This window comes from Tetrao urogallus (assembly GCF_951394365.1).
Source record: "Tetrao urogallus genome assembly, chromosome: 5".
Taxonomy (NCBI): Eukaryota; Metazoa; Chordata; class Aves; order Galliformes; family Phasianidae; genus Tetrao; species Tetrao urogallus.
In genome coordinates this window covers 24027214-24047822 of record NC_136818.1, presented here as the reverse complement: position 1 = coordinate 24047822, position 20609 = coordinate 24027214, and the positions used below count along the sequence as shown (strand labels likewise).

Here is a 20609-nt window from a genome sequence, read left to right as displayed (position 1 = left end):
ATACATAAGCAAAGAGAATGCATCTTTTTTTCCTAAGGAAATGAGACTAAGAGTACGTTACAAGAAGATCTGTGGTACTATGTTAAAAAGGGAGTTGTTCTGAAATATGCCCAGTTTCCCCTGTGCATGTATTGGCAAGGTTCTTGGAGGGTGTAAATCCAGAGATCTTCATTGGAGACAGTTGCTGCGGCACGCTTTAGAGACACTGAGGAATTCAAATGTGAGGACCCAAAGGGAGTGTTAAACCCCATTTGGGCACAGAAGGCAGGAGAAGCAAAGCCCTTCTCTGCTTTTGTACCTCACCTCCTCTTAGCAGATGTAAATGGACCTTGTGACTGTCAAGGCTGTGGGGAACCCTGAGCCTGTGATCTCAGTGTGCTCAACTGTGCTGTCCTAGCACCTGGCTCCCTTAGGACACACAGGGCTTAGGTTTCATGCTTGGAGTCTCTGCTAGTCTCTAAGCAGAGAGGTCACTTTGCTACACAATGGGTATTGCCAAAATCACAGCCATACCAAATGTGAAGCACGATGTCAAATATGGAGCAGGTGGGCTGGGAGTTTGTAGGGCTGTCTTTCATCAGTGACAATGTGTGAGCTCTTTCCAAAGTGTTCACGTGTTGTCTTGACACATCCATTACTGGTGCATTAACTGAGTGTGGCTGAAAATAGACAACCTCAAAGAAAGGGCCAGATTTGTGAGGGAACCAAGAGATACACCAGGATTTTGTCAGGGGCCGCGTTTCAAAATTGGTTGGAGAGGACCTTATGCTTCACTGATAGAGTTCAGGAAGGAGCTAAGAGTTTCTAAGGATGGATATAGAACACAGTTCAAGGGAGGTCTGGGCTATGGTGCACTAGTGGCACCAGAGCAGATCTAATCTCTGCCATGATCCCACTTTCCCTACTCCATGCTCAGCTGCACATTCGTCTCTTTTTGCATTTTTCTGGCAACTATAAGCTCTGCATTGAGCTTGTTCACAGTGCTGACAGACAGAAAATGTGAGCTTATGTAGCAAGCTGGAAGGCACAGCAGAGACCCCAACAGAGGGAATACCTAAAGGCAGCCTATAAACAGGAGGGGAGTCAACTCTTTGAAATGGTAGATAACAGCAGGACAAGAGGAAATGGTTATAAGTTGAAGGAGGGAAGATTTAGTTTGGATGTCAGGAGGAAGTTTTTTACAGAGAGAGTGGTGAGATACTGGAACAGCTGCCCAGAGAGGTTGTGGATGCCCCATCCCTGAGGTGTTCAAGGCCAGATTGGATGGGGCCCTGGGCAGCCTGGTCTAGTATGAAATGGGGAGGTTGTTGGCCCTGCATGTGGCAGGGGGTTTGGAGCTTCGTGATCCTTAGTCCCTTCTAACCTGGGCTTCTGTGAATACAAGAGCAAGGAGGAATCAGGCCATAGAAATGCATTTTCCAGTACTTTGATTACATTTGACTTTCAGAGAACCAGGTCCAGCACTCATCTGACAAGATACAGGGGGAGATCTGCATTATTGTGAAGGCTGCTGTGTATTGTGACTCTTGCCACTGCCATCATAGATAACAGTTTCAGCTTCATGTTGTAGCGTATGACAAATTCCCTTGTGTCAGTTGAAGACTGGAATGAGGAACTGATGCCACTTGAAAGAAAAGTACATTTTTCTGAATTAGTTTTCATGATATCTATTCACTGATCTGTTCACTGACATGTTTGTGTGATCAATTAGACTGGATCAAGTGGCAGAGCAGTGTGCCAATGCATTTAGGTGAGAATGGGTATTAGGGGATGTTCACTGAAGAAACAAAACAGGCAGTAATACCCAGTGATTAACTGATGCTTTGCTAAATGCTGCTTAGCATCATCTCATAAAGGCAGAGCTCCTTTAAAAAAAACAGCGGTGCAGCCAAATACTAGAGATTTTTGGCAGAAGCTCCTTGCTCAGAAGCTTGATCAGACATTTGTTGGTAATTGCAGTACTGCTCAGGACATACAGTAGGAGGCTTTTTATGTTGAAAACATCCAACGTTCTCACCATGCCTTGCTGTGTTTTAGTGTGCTTATGCTGCAGGCAACTGGAAGAAAAGGCTTGAAAGAGGAAACCTTCACAAGCACAATGCATGGAGGTCAGTGCCATCAGCACAAAATCCCCATCCCTGTGACAGGTACCTTTGCAGCTCTGGATGCTTGAAGCTCAACTTCCTCCTCTTTTCCAGCTAATGCATTAGTCTAAGTTTATTAAAGGACAGTCTATCTCCTTTTGTTCTTCCATGTATTTTGATAGCTAAAACAAAAAACTCTTACCCTTTCCTGGCTGTACCTGCTGGCTCCCAGACAGCAGTTTCTTGCAGCTAGCCTCTGTGGATGAGATGCTCGGTACCATTTAATCAGATTACATGAACTTGGGCAGCCTACGGTCCTAGAGAGTGGTTTGCCCTGCTGTATACAATGGCAAAGTATGATGGTGAACCTTGTCTGGTAACTACTGAGTCCTGGCCTGAACCACTGATAGAGCACCTGGGGAAAGGAGTGGCCAGCCACGGGAGCACAGGTGAAGGCAATTCAACTGTGTGACTGCAAGGGGTGGAGCCTGGCTGCACCTCTCTTAGATCTCATTTAAGGGCTGACTACCACTGGGGAAGAATCTCTGGTTCGAGATCCCTCTGTGGTGTTTTCCCTGTGAGCCTCAATCTTCAGAGATGGGCGAGCACTTTTCCTTTGTCATGTCTGTCCATTTGCACCAGTGCCTTTGTTATTACACCTCCTGTATCACCATTCCATTGCATTGATCTAATTGTTACGAGCCTACTGTTTTCTTGTTGCATGCAATCATTATTAGTTACTATAATACATATAATCATTATTGGTGCTTATTAGGGTGCCAAATTTGTATAGAGACATATGCCCCGTTCTGATTTTCTGGCCTTCCTCTTGGTTTCCCACAGACCAAAGAATACTGAGAGAGAGAAACAAAATTCTCTTGTGAGATTAAAGAGAGAGATGGGAGACCCTGGATAGTATCTGAGTTTCTTTGAAGTGAATGTTGCATAGATTAGGGAAAGTCTAATTGAACTAAAGGCACTCTTTTTTGAAGTAGATATACTTTTACCCTGGCTCAGCAATTTCCTGGTTGAGGTTTTTATCGCTTTCCAGCACCTGCTTGCTTCAGAGGGCGACACTTCAGGGATTACACTGAGGAAGTGCCAAGAGCCAGCATTTCTCGCTCCCCTCTTGCCCGCCTCCGCCCCCTGCACTGCTGCACACACACACACACACACCCCCCAATATAGAATGACAGCATGCTGCCACAGTTTAAATGACACTGCCTCTGCCTCTTCAGAAGGACAGGTCCTTCGGAGAGCAGCAGCCACAACAGCTGCCTACACTTGTGAAAAACATCGTCATGGCATATAAAGCAGCACATCTGGCTTTTAAGTCACGCTGGCACAAGACAGACGAAGAACTCTGTCGCCACAGCATGTCATTTGACTTACATAAGGCAATCCAGAATGACTTCTTTCAGTGTTACCTTTATCTGCTGGAAACTCTTCCCCTGGGTGAGTAACTGGTGGGCAGGAATATTTGTGTGTTACCATGCTCTGGAGGGACGTGTTATATTAGATAGCTGGGCGCAGCACTCGTGACAATAAATAGTGGCTTTGAGAAGCCCTGCTTGAGAGATTTCAGTCTAGCTAAACCATTTGTTACTCTCTCTCAGCTCCCTCTAATTCAGTATCCTGTTCTATTTTTCTACCTAAATACTCCGTAGATTGGTGGGGGAAGGAAGGGCATGGGAAAGACCTCAGGAGCTTAAGGAAGTTTGATCTTGGGGTGATGATACTTTCACCTTTAAATAAAACATGAATTGACCTACTCGGAACACTTGGAAGGACAAATTGGAAAGTTGTGGAGCTGTCAGGCCTTTCTTTCTGTTGTCTGATACTCGTCCTCAGCTTTGTAATATGCACTGCTGTGGACAAATGCTTGAAAAGTAATTATTTTTATTTTTTATCAAAAGTCCCTGTAATCCAGATTGTGCAGCAGGCTGTCCAGACCAGTGTTTGTTATCTGGGAGGAAAGTGCTTCCAAAATATTTCTTTATAGCCAAATATGTGTGAAAGATACAGGATGCCAAAATATTTTATGTGCAGAAAAGGAATGTTACTTTCTCTTGAAAATCTCACCCTAAGAACCAGTTTTTCTTTCCCAGGACAGGATACCTGGAAAGTGCATTTTACTTGGATCTTTGTTGCTTTTTAAGCAGAATTATTCAGCTTCTACTCTGTGTTAGAACTGTAGGAATTTAAGAAGGCTGTGTCTGTCTAAACTGTGCTTCTTGAGGGCTCCTTCCTGATTGAAAGATCCACATGGGTAGGTGGATTATCTTACCTGATTCTGTGAGATTGTACAGACACCAGTGAGTACCCTGTTTGGGATACTAGAATTCATTGTAGAGAGAAAAAGTATTTCCATGTTTTCTTAGTATTTTGATGTGGCTTTTCACATGTGGTGATATCTGCAGCTATCTAAAATGAAACATGCAAGGTAAATACTCCCCGTCCCTAGTGGTAGGTAGCTAGGAATGGTGGAAAGAAAGGAAAAATGGAAAGGAAGGGAAGTTAATTATAGGTCAATGTAATCTCAAGAAGTTGATGACAATGTTATTCTTTCATTTATTTTGAAAATAAACACAACATATTAGAAACTGAGCAGGATTTCCTACAATGTGAATGTTAGTGTAAGTACTGGTGGCTAGAAGGTAGTGTTACGAATATCTAGCTTAAAATTGCACATGAAAGTTTCTAGATCGTGCCTGTAATTTATGACTGAGTCACAGTATGTATTTATGAAGACAAAAATAACTTGGCTTAAAGTCTTAACAAAAATAACTTTGGCTTAAAGCAAATGACTGAGAACTCATCAGTATGTAATTAAGCTGTTTCCAGGTCTAATTGCTTCACTCTCTTAAAACCGTATTTTATTTCTCGTCTGAATTTTATTTGAATTTCCATTCTCAGCCAGCAAGCTCTCTAAAATGTTTACCTGTCAGACTGAAGTGTTCCTCTGCCAGATTTTCAATGCTGAGTTATTATTACAACTCTCAAGTTTTCCATTTTGTTGCCAGTGTATCCAAATCAGTAAGACCCCAAGGAAAAAGTACTGTGAGTCCGGCCTACATGTGAACATGCAGTTTATCCATTATGCATGGTATCTGTCATGGAGTAAAAGGGTGCATAAGGACGGGCACTGCGAGGCAGCTCATGTGCTGTGGAGACACATCTGAGAATCCTCTCAGCGTGTATGTCATGGTGTGGATGGGTGGGCAACCGGATGGGTAACAACAGTTGGGTCACTTGGCTTAGAAAGTCAGGGTTAATGTGTCGTACTTGGTCTTGAGATCAGTGGTGTTCACAGGCAGCTGTCCTGTTTAACGTCTTTATCAGTGATCTGAAGAGCCAAGCTCTTCACTATGGTCAGATGGCAAGAGACAGTGGATATAAATTCAAATTGGAGATGTTCAGAGTGACTGTAAGGAAAAACTTTGTGGCTTGTCAGGGCATTGGAAAAGGTTGCCTGGGTAGGCTGTTCTGCATTGCTGCAGGCTTTCAGAACTCACTTGAATGGAGTTCAGAGGAACCTCATTTCTGTCCCTGTTGTGAGCAGTTCGAACCAGCAACCTACTTAGCTGCCTTCCAATCTGAACTACCCTGTGTTCCTGCACTCTGTGATGTGGAGCTGAGCAAATGTGGGAAGTCCAAACCTATCTACAGAATGGCATTTTCAAGTTCAGTTCAGAGTGGAACTGAGCAGAAATTAACTGTACTTCAAGATGAGATGCAGAGACCTCTTACACAGAATTAACAGTGTTAAGCCACTAAAACAACACTAAGGCTGTGACCTAGCAGAGCACTTTACAGGATACTTAACCCTAAGTGTGATTAACACGGAAATTGGGCCTCACATTGAAACTTTTGCTGCAGTCCAGGATCAGCAAGGGACAGAATTTTCTTCAAGCTATGCTAACTTCACAATCCTCTCACCCTCCTTTCCTAGGTTTAGTGCTGGGAGCACTTAGGAAGGTTTCCCTATGAGCTGAGCGTATTTGGTATCGTGGCTTAAGAGAATCATGTAATTTTTACAGGCTGGAGTGGCATTTATAAATAAAAGGCATTTGATTTAGGCCCAGATTCAACAGTGTACTTGAATGTGTATGAATGCCTCTAAGCCCAGTGGACTTTAACAGAGCTACTCAGATACTGGAAATTATGCATATGGTTCCAGGGGCTGAGGGACTTGATGCCAGGAGGGTGAGATCTGCGGTGGAAGCCTCAAATAATTAGTCCAAAGAGCCAAATATTTCAATACGTGAGGCACATGTCTGTAAGTGAAGCCTGCTTTAGGGGTGTGCTGATGTTCAGCCTCTATAAAGCAGTTCTCAGGCCATAGCAGAGAGGTGAATCTTCTCTGCACCCAGATAACCATTTTTCAACTGGAGCGCAAAGCAGATGTTGCATTTAAAAGGGATGCTTAGCCAAAATGGAATTAGTTCAATATCTCGCAGAAAGCAGTTGGAGCCACAAAACAATGTTCACAAATAAAAACTTCAAAAAAATTATTTGCAACGTTTATTTCTGCTGGGTAGATTTAGCTCAGCATGCTGTGCAACTGTAAAATAGTCTGCTGCAGGTTGGGGCTGTGACTGATCCAATGTATTAAGTGATCCCATTGACTTAGGGATTTAGATCAGATACAGCAAAATAAAATTTTGAACTGATCCTTTAAAAAAAAAATAATAATCTTGGACTCTGGGGGAAAGACAGGCCTAGATGAATGTTCTGTGTCTAGTCTAGGGGATGGCATTTGGCTCTTTTTTGGCATTCAGACTGTTTGCTGCAACTGAATATTGCTAACACCTCCTGACTGGAGGTGACCTTTAGGGAGGCAGTGTCTGCTCAGTCTGCTTTGCCAGTGGGCTCACTTTAGCCTTTGCTGCTTGGGGGTCTCGCCAAGCAGGTTCACCATGACAGAAGGTTTCTGCTTGCTTTCCTTGAAACACATTTCTAACCTGAAATATTACAGGTCACCTAACTTAACACTGAAAATCTTGTCTGTGAAAGCTGCCCCCCAGTCTCTGTGAGACTTACAGCTCTGTTATCCTGTCCTGTCTATGCCCTACTTCGCAAAGTACATTGAAATCAGGCTGTGTATCAGTAACAGACCTCACAAGCATTTAATTTCCTGACGCAGGAGATAGTCCCATGTGGATCGTGGATTGGGAAGATGCCTCTGGCTAGACAGGTCCTGTGATGAGGGGCAGGCACGCCAGAGAAGAGCTGCAACACTAACTGCCACCAAGGACGTGTGATTCCTCACACTTCTCTTTTGCGGTAGATTCCTGCAAGCTGGCAAACCTCCTGCTCCCTCTGGTCCTGCTGCTGGAGCCTGCATGCCAGGCACAGCTGCAAGGCAGATCAGAGGTGAGCTTGATTGGTTGTGTCTGGAAAATTGGGTTGTGGGTTGGGAGAGTTGGCAGTGTTGCAAATTCAGGAGAGGGAGGAGAAATACTTGAGGAAGCAAGAGGTGGAAATCATGTACTGCGTGCCTGAGACTGTCACTGCGACAGACTTTGGGTACAGGACCTGTGTCCTTGCATGCCCTCAGGTGAGGCACTTGCACAAAAAGATCTTTGCATGGTTTGGGGTACAGAAAATGCTCAAGTGTTCAGAGTAGAGCTGGTTTCAAATGCCAGCATGTTAGGCGGGGCTGTGGGGCCCCAGCTGGCCAGGGAGGAGCTGAAGTCAGCTGGTGTGTGCATGCAAATCCCTGCAGGCATCCTGTGAGTCTGATCCAGGTTCTGAGTGAGAAATCTGAGAGCACATGCCACAGATCTGGTATCCTGAACAACAGCATATCGTCTCCATGTGTTGCCTTGGGTTCAGCTCATGCATTGAGTAGATGGACCCTGAACATTTGTTGTTTGTGCTGTCAGCTGCCTGCAGTACCATGTCCTAGTGCAAAGACATCCTGTAAGAGCCCTTCTTTTCAATCAGGTAGAACAGAATAAATCTCTGTCCCCTGGTAGTTCCATTAAAAAAACCCTAGAAATGGTTGCTGGGCTTTCATAAAGATGAGCTTGTAAAGCAAGCATCCAGAGGTTCAGTTCTGTTCACCAGACTGGCATCTGAAATGGAGAAAAGAAACCAGGAGAAAATAAGCTAGTGCCACTCCCAGGGGAGGATGGAGATAATTTACTGGAAGAATCTCCACTGCCAATGGAGTCTTTATTTCTCAGGCTCTGGGAGCCTCCCTGGCCAAGTTGCACAGTGGATTGGCTGCTGCCTCCTTCATATTAATTTCTTCAACTAAATGGTTTCTTCTGAGTATGTGAATATAATCAGTGGAGTGTGTAAAACTCCCAGGTTTTGACCCTTGCTGGGCTCAGTGCTTCTTGTGGTATAAATTTCTCAGGCATAACATAAATGTGTAATGGATTAAAGCTTTAATAGTATCCGTTCAGCAGTTGACTTAAGCAGGTGATGACAAGAGGGGCTGGTAATGCTGCTTTTGTTGGATGAAGGATATGCCGGGCATGCTGCTGGTGTGTAACCCAATAGCACTATTCTGTTCCGAGTGGTCCTTGGTGGTAATTATTCCCCATCCTACTTCCTTTGTCCCCCCTCATTTGCTGCTGAAATGTCATTCTCCTGCTGAGGATGGGCAGGCGTATACTTATCATTCCCTGCTGAGCTTGCTTGCCTTCCGTAAATACATTCCAGGCTTATGTTCAGGTCTCTGGCCTAACTCTCATCCTGCGCATGGAGGGCGTAACTCCTTTTCTGCAGGCAGGGTGAGCAAGGCATGGCAATGTTCGACCCTTGCCAGCAGTGCTCTTGGGGAAGTTTGGAAGCTGAAAGATGCAGCCCACATAAGGTAGATACTGAACAGCAACTGGGCGCTGCCCTCTGTCTGCACAGCCTGCGGGGACATCTCCTTTTCCTCTGTTAACCAGAAAGCCATTTGCTGCTTGCTCATTTCCAATTCCTTGAGCCATGCTGCACATCTGCAGTGGAGGTGGTCTCACAATGCAAAGTTGTGCTTGCAGACTCATCCCCAGTGTGACTCTATCCCTCCTTACTGCTTAGCTTTCACACGCAGGCTTGTAGTTGCATTTTTGTTGAAGGCCTGTCTGGGAATAACTGTAGATGTGGGGAAGCACTTTGTATGCTTGTATGTGCATGAGAGAGCAGGATAGCTTGTTTCCAAACAGTTTCTGGTCTGCCCTAATTTGAACTTTTGAGATATAACACATAACTACTTTTGATATGCCAATGCATTTCAAATATGGAAAAACTTAGATGCAGAGCATAGATTTCAGTTCTTCAAAGAATGGGGAAAAATTATCTTAAACCATACAAAACAGGGTCTGATTGAATTGAATGGCCTCAGACTTACGATTGCTATGTATTACCAGCAAATAGCAGAGCAATGAAAGGAAAGACCCAACCCCTTGGCACATAGGAGCTTTCCAGTGTAACACCCACTGATTATCTTGACCTGTGACAGAAGAAAATTTAGGACTCCATTTCTAAATGGTCTCCCTGCTGTATATTCATTTAGGCCTGAGACTGCCATCTGCTCCTTGGTTCGGCTTACAGTGCCCCAGACTTCCCAGTGTCACTAAAAATAAACCAAAGCAAGTGCCTCATTCATTCAGACTCTTCTTGGTGCACTCTCTGTGCAGCTGTTGATGGCTAGAAAGTATATATGGCAATCTGCAGGCTGTGAGGAGCTGTTAGGTTCACGACAGCGGAAGTGGTGACTGCAAACAGCAATAAACACTGCCCACAGCTTTTCTGGGGGTAAACTAATCCCACTGCTCTCTTTGGTATTAATGTTCATCTTCAAACCTGGAATGATTTTTCACTGATGTGAAAGCATACTGTGTAATGACAAATGAGTTCTGAGTGTGGCAGGCACAGGATATACTCAAGGGGTGCTGTGTCCCTTCAGAGCCTTGCAGGATTAAATCTAACACCTTTCCTTCCACCTCAGGTTTGGAAACAGAGGTTTGTTCATTTGGAGGCTCAGCTTAGATTCATAGATTTTCATCACCGTGCCTCCAGAACAAGTAACTAACCCAGAAATGTGTCATTAACAATAAAATAATGATTTATCTGCTTGCAGTGAAACTTTACGCTTTAACAAGTCAAGTTATCAATGGGGAGATGCAGTTCTACGCCAGGGCCAAACACTTCTACCAGGAGGTACCAGCCACAGAAGAGGGCATGATGGGAGACTACATTGAGCTCTCCAATATAGACATTGAATCCTCCAGGGAGTTTCTCAGGAAGTTTGTTGGGGTGAGTCATTTAAATCCAATCTTCTGTAAGAGACAGTAGTGATGTGTCATAAATGACATGCAGCATGCCCGGACACATTTATTTTAAATGGCACCATGTATCATATTTTGTATGCATGAAGCTCATGTTGTAATTGACTGTGATGGGGCCCAGGAACATACTATTTACATGCATTCTGCCAGGTCATGCATCACCATGAGTACGCATTTTGCTTGGCTGTATCTTGTTTACCTGTTTTGCATCCTTTTCTTATACTTTGAAGCTGCAAAGAGGACTGTGCAAGGATAGCACAAACTTTGGTTGGGTGGGAGATTAATTCTCAGTGTAGTGCTGAGACTTTTCATTATAAAATCCTTGCTAGCTTCAATGGGAGATATTTCTGTGCAAATTCCTGCATTCTATTTGGGAAAGTGACTGAGACAAGATGCCAAGGTTCTGTTTTGTCTATTTATAGGTACCTTTTTTCTGAGAACGCTGCAAGAAAATACAATCCTCCTTCCCCTCTGTTAGCAGTATGTAGAATAAGCTATCTGTTAGTAAAAATATGATTTCCTGATTGCTGCAGAATTATTGTTGACTTTTGAAGGCAAATCTTTAAAGGTCTGTAAGAATCTTCAAAGATTTGCTTTGACTTGAGATGCAAAGTGGGATTTTAGCAGCAATTAAAATAGCAGTTTCTCTTTGGCATTTGGGTTTTTGGAGTGTCTTGTTAGGAATCTATTTTTTTTTTAAAGTTTGGCCCAAAGGTTTTCCAACTGTCTCTTTCCCTTCCTGGGGATAAGAAGCCTGCTGAATTAGCTCAACAACTATATTAGATGCTAAAGAACCCACAAAGTTACAGGGAACTGAATTTCATAAATTTTCCTACTCACAAAATTACAAGTTCTACACGATACTACCATAAAACTTTCATTTTCTACTCAAATGTACAAATTTTGCTTAACTAGATGACTTTTTTTTTAGCCTTAATGACCTATTGTGGAAAAAAAAGCTCAGTAAGTTAATGAGATGTTGTGTATAAAAAAAGGGCACAGTTAAAATGGATTTGGATGAAAAATAAGTGTGGTTTAACAACAGATAGAAATTCTGTCTAGCAGTGAACAACTGATGGCAAAGTTCACTGTGTATGGCAGACTCTTGGGACAGTATGCCAACAAAACACAGTTACCTAAGTGAACAGCTACTTCATTTCTATTCACAGTCTTTTGTATTGATGTCTTCACAGCATTTTAAGGCCTTGCTGTGTCTGTAAGAGTTTTGTAAAGCAGCTTCACAGCATCTCAAGGCCTCATTGTATTTGGTTCTTACGAAATAAGAAAAGGAAACCCAGAAGATGAACGATAGTAAAGTGGTGCTTTCAGTAAAAATGAAACATAACTTGTAAACTTCGAGCCAGCTCCAGGCATGTCCCTTAAATTTTACATGTCTTTTTTTAAGGATATTTGGAATTCACATGGTGGACAAGCCTGTCTTCAGGGAAAGATTTCATGCTTCCTAGACATCATACAGATTCAGTTTCCTGAACAGCGAGTTTATATCACACTGTTATGCTTTCTCATCTCCAAGACCTGAAAAGGAAAGAAGTACAGTCTGTAGCAGAGTTTCATGTGCCAAAGAGAAATCATACCCAATGCATCAGGTGTGATGACAGATACAAAAGACTCCAGAGCAGAGCTTCTACTCCTATTATTAGCCAGGGGTAGAAAGGATATTCTGAATGGCCAAGATCAAATAAGAAAAAAAAATAAAAGAAAGGAATCTGCATGTTTTGCTAATTCTGATTTAGTTTATTACAGCCTGTAATCTCTCAAGATACAGTTAATTAGTTGTTTTACTTTATGGTTTATTTTCCTTCCTTACTATTGTAACTTGAATCCTACTTGAGCAGATAGAGAGATTTACAGGCTTTCTGTAGTAGTGACCTTACTGCATAGCTAATCTGAGCCATGTCTTCCTTTTGTTATATCCAGTTTGTCTCTGAATATTTTTTTTTACCAATAAGCCAATCAAAGTAGAAGAAAACAATTTGTTGACCCAAACATAAGCTATGCTTTTTTAAAAAGTTTAACAAAATCAGAAAAGGAAATTAGTCTCAGATCAACTGTGCATATTTAATTTAGGTTTTTGCTTGTTTTGCCCTCTGATTTTTTTTCCTGTTGTTCTTATTATATGTCGGTTCCAAAATGAAAAATGCTGTTTAGAAATGAAAAGCTGACAAGTTGTTTTTTTTTTTTTTTCCTTGAATGCAGTCAAAAAGAAATATTTTAACATTTTCAACATTCTTTCCCATGTTTCCTGGCTAAAACTGTTCTCTAGATTTGAGGTATCGATATCACAATTTTTCTTTTCCAAAACTTTTTTTTTCTGGCAGAACTAGTGCTCCTTAAAAAACAGTTGCCCAGTTCCACTCAAATTACCCTTCAGTTAGTTTGGCTGGTGTGGAAATGCCACACAGTGACATTTCCCTTCCATGACTGATGTTGCATACCTTCGTGTATGGCATTTCTTAACATGTTTTTTAGCACCACTGTAAACTGAGCTACAGATTTCCTTACCATGGTAGAATTTATCTTGCCTAGATGCATGGAAGGAATTACAAAAAAAAAAAAAAAAGTAGAAAACTGAGGACTTCACTTATATTTTAGCCTGTCTCCTGCCCAGGCGAGTCAAACTGAGTTAAAAGTGCCACTGTGCTCAAGTTAAGAGGTTTTATGTGTGTGTGGGCAGAACTCAAACCAAGAGCAACATTTGAGTTAGAACGTGAGCCAACAGCTCTATATAGACAAGCTATAGGTTGTCTTTGGTGCAGTCATACCTGAAGGGTTATCAGCAGAGCTATAGCATTGTGTATTTATAGCAATGTATTCATGCCAATTCAAGCTTTGATGTCCATACAGACACTGTGTTTTCAAGTGCCTAATCCAGAGGAAATCTTTTTTAAAAAAAAACAAAAACAAAACAAAACAAAAAAAAACCACTAATTCAGGAACATTCATGATCTACAGGTGTGTGAAATGGTACAGATGGGGATTATATTGTCCTTACGGCTCCCTTTCTACCCCCAAAAAACTGTCTTCCTTTCTGCCCTGTCTTGCCTTGGTTCAGCTGTCTAATTGAGAACCTGCTGAATGAAAAGCTTCTGGAAAGTGATTTTTCTTCTGTTTGATCAGGGAGATGGAAAAGATTTTGTTCAAAGCCTGATATTTATATAAATAATTCAGAAAGAAAACTGTTTAACTATTTACTGAACTGTGGTTTCTTTGTTTTCCTTTCGTATCTATACTGCCTTCCTGCCCTTCCAAGACCTGAAGTAGCACCATCAAAACATATCCCACAGATCTTTTATACCTAATGAACTTTTGTGAGTGCCCTATTCAGTTCTACAGCAGAACGTTTGGGTGTGTGCATGTCCTCAATGACAGTGATTCAGAGTAACAGGAAGCATGTAAGCAGAGAAGCAGTCAATCTTAAATTTTGAAGCCTGCTCTGGCTTAAAATTTTCACTTACGCTATTTCTTTAAATAAGAAGTCCAGTTTTCAACTCAATTAGGCTTTTGGGAAAATGATTGCCTTCCAAAGAAAATGTTAATACCCTGTCAAAGCTCCGAGCACTCCCAAACTGAAAATATATTAGCTGAACATGGAATTATGTCAACATTTTCATTGCAAACAGTGCTGTGGTGCTTTGCAGGGCTTCTCGTCTGACTGCCTGGTACTCTTGCTCCCTGTCAGTAAAGTATGGGATTGAGCCTCAGCTCTCATGGTTGCTTTTCCTTTCCTTCTTGATGGTAAATGGAGATGTGTCATCACAGGTCCTTGCTGTGATGCTCTCCTAGGAAATGAATTCCCAATGTTTGGTAAGGTGCTGTGATTATAGATTCTCTGAAACACAGGTATCAAAGTCAGAGTTGTATGGCTTTTAGGCTACTTTTTCCTAGCTTTTTTAGTAAACAATTCCTGCTTTCTCACCAGCATTCTTAAAGCGTTGTACTTAATTGCATCAACTTAGGTCTATATGTATCTGCCATCAAACAGTATGGGAATTGACCTTGTGAAGACACAGTTCCTTCTCTTCTCATGAACTCTCTGCTACAGCTTAGTCTGGTCCTCAGTAAAAGCCGTGTGCTCCTAAGTGCAGCCCGTGAATGAAGAATAGCTCACATTTTCTGGCTAACTACAAACAGGTCGTCTCTGGAGTCCAATAGGGTTGATGGCTTGTGGACTCTTGCACACATCAGGAGATTAATCTTCTTAGGTATACAGATTGGGACCAGCAGCTCCAGAGGCTGGTGAGAGCCTTTCAGGTCCTTGTGCTCTTTCTACAGTTACTCCATGTAACTGTAGATGTTCAGCTGAGCTATTCATAGTCGTGTCACTGACAATACTGTCCTTTGACCTTAATAATCTACTGAATTACCCACTGAAGCAAGGCCTGAAAAGCAGTGAGTTACATGATTTATGCTTAGTCATCACATGGCGGGGGGGGGGGAGGGGTCTCCCAGTAAGCAGAAAGAGCTAGACTCTTCCTGGACTTATTTCACTTAAGAGCAGTGAAGTTGTAGCAGGGACTTTGGCCCATAGGTTTTGCTTCAGCTCTCACTTCCAGGGACAGGGAAAAGCTGTTTACATTTGCTTTTAATATATTTGTTTAACAGATAACTTTGGCCAGGGGAGCTCCAATTCCATGGCCAGTGCCTGTACAGACTTAAAATTTCTGTTTTACACAACAGCAGCACGCTCTTAAGAGACTCTTTATAGCTAGAATGGAAGCTTTAGGAGTGAAATACAGCTTTCATTATGAAGATCCTTTTACAGTAACTCATTATTTTCTCACAGATATATCCTTTGTGCCACAATTTTTTCTTGTCTGATCCCTATCCAGAGATGATATTCAGGAATAAAAAAATAGCAGTTAAGCAAAATCTACTCAGTCATCTTGCTTGTCTCTATGTTTAGAGAAGAAATTCTGAATATGCTCCAGTCCAAACTTTTGTGTTGTTGTAAGTTAGCTAAGTCTCCAAGATCTTTGTTCAAACACAACTTGTTTTGAAAGTTGTGCTCAGATCACAAGGACACTCTGTCTCTGCAGAGATGTCCACGGATACCTTATAACTTTTGGAACACAGAATATCTATTTCTTGTGTGCAGTGTTTGGTATATGCTTATTCTTTCGTTGAGTCTTTACTGGGTTCAGAATTTAACAAGACTGACCTAGTCACGCAGTTGACTGTAAGATATAAATACATGACTGATGGAGTTGGAAGGACTTTGTGAACACCAGTGGTTCTTCTGAGAGAGCTAGGAATTTGTGAAATATTCTCTTCTTATAGCAAGCAAAAACAGCTATAAACGCAGGGCTACAATGAAGAAATCCCATTAACTGCAGCCTTTGTTTTGCAGCTCCAAATGAGCAGTGGCTGCTGGCTGTTGAGGAGGAGAGCTTTGTGCAGACAATGTCAGCTCAGGGGTGGGATAGTGTATGCCAGCTGGAGCACAAGGGGAGGTTTGTCTTCACTGCTCTTACTTACTGGCTTGGACACTCAGTGTGAGGTTCTGCAGGTCACTGGATTCTGCTCCAAGCTGTGGAAAGTAATTATGGAGGAAAAATGCATCCAGGCATTATCTGGGAATGCAGCCTAGCAGCTTAATAGCTATCCGAAGGTGTACTGATAGCGTTCAGGGTTCTCACCAATCTTGCAGCTGCCCTGAACAAGTAAAGAGACAAGATACTAGGCTTGGTGGACAAAAGGCCATAGCTGGTACCACGGTTGCTGTGATCTTTCAGGTAGCATTTTTTCAGATTTCAAATGATTTTCTTGTGTTTCACAGGGGGTGGGGAAAGCTGGCACCAACCGCGCCCTGGACTGTGGCTCTGGGATAGGTCGGATCAGCAAGCATGTCCTGTTACCAGTTTTCAAGAGTGTGGAACTGGTGGATATGATGGAAAATTTCCTGGCTGAGGTCCCGAACTACCTGCAGGACGAGGAGGACAGAGTAGAAATGTATTATTGCAAAAGCCTCCAGGAATTCACTCCAGCCCCACAAAGATATGATGTCATCTGGATTCAGTGGGTTTCAGGTTAGTTCAGCACGATTCATCCAGCCCAGCATCTCAGAGCTACACAGCATGTGCTGAAATTACTGTTAAAAGAATGGTGCAGCTGTAAAAAGAGATTCTCAAATCTTTGATGATGCCAGGCCAAGACTGACAAGTGCTGGAAGCACAAGGTGCTGCCTTCATTCACTTGCAGTGCCTGGTCCCATAGCAGCCAGGACAAGCAAGCAGAAAACAAAGAAGAAACTCCTGCAGTACTAAAGCTTTTCTGTGGAGTCAGGCAGTCCTCACAGTCCGTATCTTCTTAAACTTGTCATGTTTCCCTGTCAACCCAGGGAAAAAAATAATCTTGCAGTGGACTTCTGGGAGTTCTCCCCAGCCATGTGCACAGTGGGTACAGATGAAGATGCTTTTTTTTTTTTTTTTCAGGCCATGTACTGGAGGAAGGTGCATGTACCAGGAGAAGCTTGCAACTATAGTGCAATGGGGGAATAGGTCATAAATATATATATGGGTCTTATACATTGAGCAGGAATCTTCCCTCCCTCATAGCTACCAATATTGCAGACAGGCTGACCTCATTTGTATGCAGTGGTCTATCAACACCTCTGCATCTGGCATGTGATGGGAGCAAGGCTGTAACTCTGTGACAGTACTGCTATGTGAGGATCAAGCTTGCCTACCAGAAAAAAAGTGAGAATTGTATGACTCCCATTCTTGGCCTATTGAATATTAGCCAATTTTGGACACACCTTTGCCCATATTTTTCATGAGTCATCAGGTACTCCAGAGAGCCAAGCAGTCTCACAAGGAAGAAGAGCCCTTTTGAGACATTTTTGCCCCTTTGCAGATAGGGCAGCTCCAGCATTTGGATGCAGAATGAGTGGTAGGGTTTTTGTATTTTTTTGTTTACAAGATTGACTGTACCTGCATTAAAGGATGGTTTCCTTTGGTTCTTTGCCAGAAGTCATTTTCCACCACTTCTGCATTGTAGCTTGGCATCCTGTTGGACATTTCCTGTAAAGATCTTGTGGGAACCCCTGGCATGTCATATACCCCTCGCACATAGAACCTGTTAGGTTAAGTGCCCCTTCAGGGATATCCCCTTCAGTCCTTTCTTAGCCTCTGCCAGTGGGTGTCCCTCAATACCGATGTTCTCAGGGGCATTTCTGAACTTGATGACGATTGAGACCTGGGAATATTTCAGGAAATAAACTGTGAGAAAGCATGGTGAAATCACCAAAACCTATCAGCAGATGACTGTCTGTTGCATGCACTAATGCTCATTAAAGAGGTTCACTTAGCTACATCCCAAAGCAACTCCTCCCCCAAATAACAAATATCTGCATCCTCTCCTACAGTTGCTCAGTGAATGTACTTCAGCAGTAAGAGCAGCAGACAGACAGTTGGACAATGTGGGCTCTGTTCCTTGTTCCAATTTTTTTCCCTCCTACTTAAAGCAATGGTATGAGAATTAATTACTTTTGTAAAGTGTGCAGTGATCCTTGCATGAGAAGTGTTGTAAGGCTGTAAGTGAACAGAATATTCATACAGCTATGGGAGAAGTGAATTGAAGGTGACCTGAAAAGTCAACTTTTCATTCTCCTGTCTCAATCAGTCAGAAATACCATTTTTAGTAGATATTTTTCATGCTGTTTAAAGCCTTTACTGCTGCAGAGTGTTCCTTGTGCAGTTTCAGTGGGCAGGACTCATTATTCTAAAGCACAAGAGGAGGCCTGAACAACTCCATGTCAAAACCCTGGAAATGCCTTCTTTTTGGGCAAAGGCAGGAAGATTAGTACAGGAGATCTTAAGAGCAATCACTTGTCCTTTATGCATAGTCTTAAAAAGTAATGGGATTGGTCTTAGAATTGTAGGTTGTTCCTTTATAGCTATATAAGCAAGTTGCTTCAGAAGAGTATCATTTTCCCTTCTACTTCTGTTCTATTTGAATAGTCAGTCATTGCCCATATCTCATGAACGAAGCCATGGCAACGTGAGACAAAATGAATGAAGACTTGTCTGGAGCTGTGCTTGTTACTTTTGTGCTATCAATGGCAAAAGCAGCATATGCCTTTTGTCTAGCAGATCTGAATCTCCTTCCACCTTTCAGCCATCGATTGCTATAACGTAGGTAGTGACTTTAAGTACTAATCAAGTTTCTACCACTACCTTGACTTTGGATGAAAAATGCCAGCAAGCTCAATGCTTCTTGGTGGAATGGGGCAGGACTAACTGGCAAGTAGCAATGCAAGCAAGATCATGTATTTTTGGATGGGAAAACTGGGCTAAGAACTAAGTTAAGAGCAGCCAAATGCTTCAAAGAATCTAGTCCATGAAATCTTGATTTGTCGTGCATGTACATAATTAAATCAGCTCAGGTTTTTTGGTTGTTTTTTTTTTTTTTGAAGAAATAAAAATGAAAGTTTAATTTTCAAACTGAAATGGTGATTTTCCCACAGTTGGAAGGTATTCAGTTTTTGTTCTGACTCTTTTTTTCTTTGGTAAGAGGGAAGTAGTTAAAAAAATCTGACAAGCTATATCAAAATGTGGTTTTGAAATGACAGCTTGCATTTATAAAAGTTTAGATCTACCATGAAGAAAACTAAATATTTTGACTAAAAATTACAAGCAACTTTTTTGAGTTTTTCATTCAGTTTTTGACCACCTGCCCTTGTTAATTCATTTTAAATAGGTTTCATATGTGGGTTCTCATTTTGCTCTTCTCTGAGCCCCACTCTCCTGATGTTAACAGAATTATTGATCTTTGAGAAGGAAGAATAGAAAACACAATCTCAGTAACATATTAAAAGTTACTGTATTTAAATATGTATGGTGTATGCAGAGATCAGAACAGTATGTAGTAATACAGAGTTTATTTGGTGATTTGGTTGTAATCCACAGCTGCTTTGGGTGTACATAGAAATCTGTAGCATAAACAGCCATTAGTAATTGTTAGATTCTCTAATTTGACCTATTCTGTATCACTTGCTGTTACATTCCATTGTTCTACCCTTGCACTGAATGGTTTGTGTTCAATAAGAACATTATCTTGAGAATGTCCGTCGCACTAGATTTGAGGACTTCAAGAGGTGGTAAATCCACCACTTCTGTTGGTTGCTTCTGATCGGTAGTTACTTGCACTGTTAAAACATTTGTCTCTTATTTCCGGTTTGAATTTGTTTGGTTCCAGCTTCCTGCCAGTGATTCTTATTATGACTTTAACCACCAGATTAAAGAACCCTTCAGCACCCGCTATTTTCTCCGCTATTCCCATTGACTTCTGTCCACATCTGTTGCTGCTGTGAATGTGGATCATAAATATCGATTTGAGTTTGTAACTGATGATCTTATTGATTTGCCCAGGTTTTCATTCTGAAATCTGGCAGATCTAGAACTAACTATTCCAGCAATAAAAAGGGATATGGAGAATCGAATCAAGGCACCATTATGATATGTTCAGAGGGAAGCTGTATGAATGGTTAATACTGATCTATTTTCCGTCTTTTCACCTGTAGGATATCTGACAGATAAAGATCTCCTGAAGTTTCTCATCCGGTGCCAGAAAGGCTTGAAGGATAATGGTGTTATCATTCTCAAGGACAATGTAGCCAGGGAGGGCTGTATCCTGGATTGTCTGGACAGTAGTGTGATCCGAGACCTGAACATCCTCCACAGCCTCATTGAAATGAGTGGACTCGTCATCCTGCAAGAGGAGAGGCAGCAGGGATTCCCTGAGCAGTGCGTCCCTGTCTGGATGTTGGCCATGCAGAAACGCCCTGCCCGTTCCTGACTGCATAATGTGGCAGCAAAGACTGGACTACGGATGGAGGACAAAGGGGAAGAAAAGCACCTGTAGAATACTACTAGCTACCTACTGCTAACACTGTAATTCCAAGGCAGCAACTTCTAAAGGATCAAGAGAGAATTACAATTGAGCCAGCTTCTCCAGGCAATAGTCTGCTTCTAAATCCTGCCTGCTTCACCATTTTTGAAAGACTTTCTGACAGCTCCTTGTAGGATTTCTCTTTCATTCAAGAGCCAATACTACAACAAAACTAAACTAAATACGGAGAGTTCAGACTAATTATTTTCTAGTGGCTTATATGTTTTAGTGTGCTTTGAATGAGGGGTGAAACAAATAAGCTTGTTTTTCACTGGCGACTATGTTTTCTTGGAAGTTAAGAAGAATCTGTCAGATCACTGAAGCA

At 42.1% G+C, this 20609-nt stretch overlaps 1 protein-coding gene across 1 annotated transcript; it reads left to right on the top strand.

Annotated features, from left to right (window-relative positions):
- Positions 1-3273: 3273 nt before the first annotated feature.
- On the top strand, positions 3274-20191 carry NTMT2 (N-terminal Xaa-Pro-Lys N-methyltransferase 2; the record flags this gene model as incomplete). The annotated part of the gene is made up of 4 exons (XM_079536307.1): positions 3274-3539; positions 10168-10343; positions 16173-16422; positions 19917-20191. Exons 1-4 carry the CDS (start codon positions 3299-3301, stop codon positions 20189-20191), a joined length of 942 nt encoding a protein of 313 aa, XP_079392433.1. The 5' UTR covers positions 3274-3298.
- Between the last annotated feature and the right edge of the window lie 418 nt (positions 20192-20609).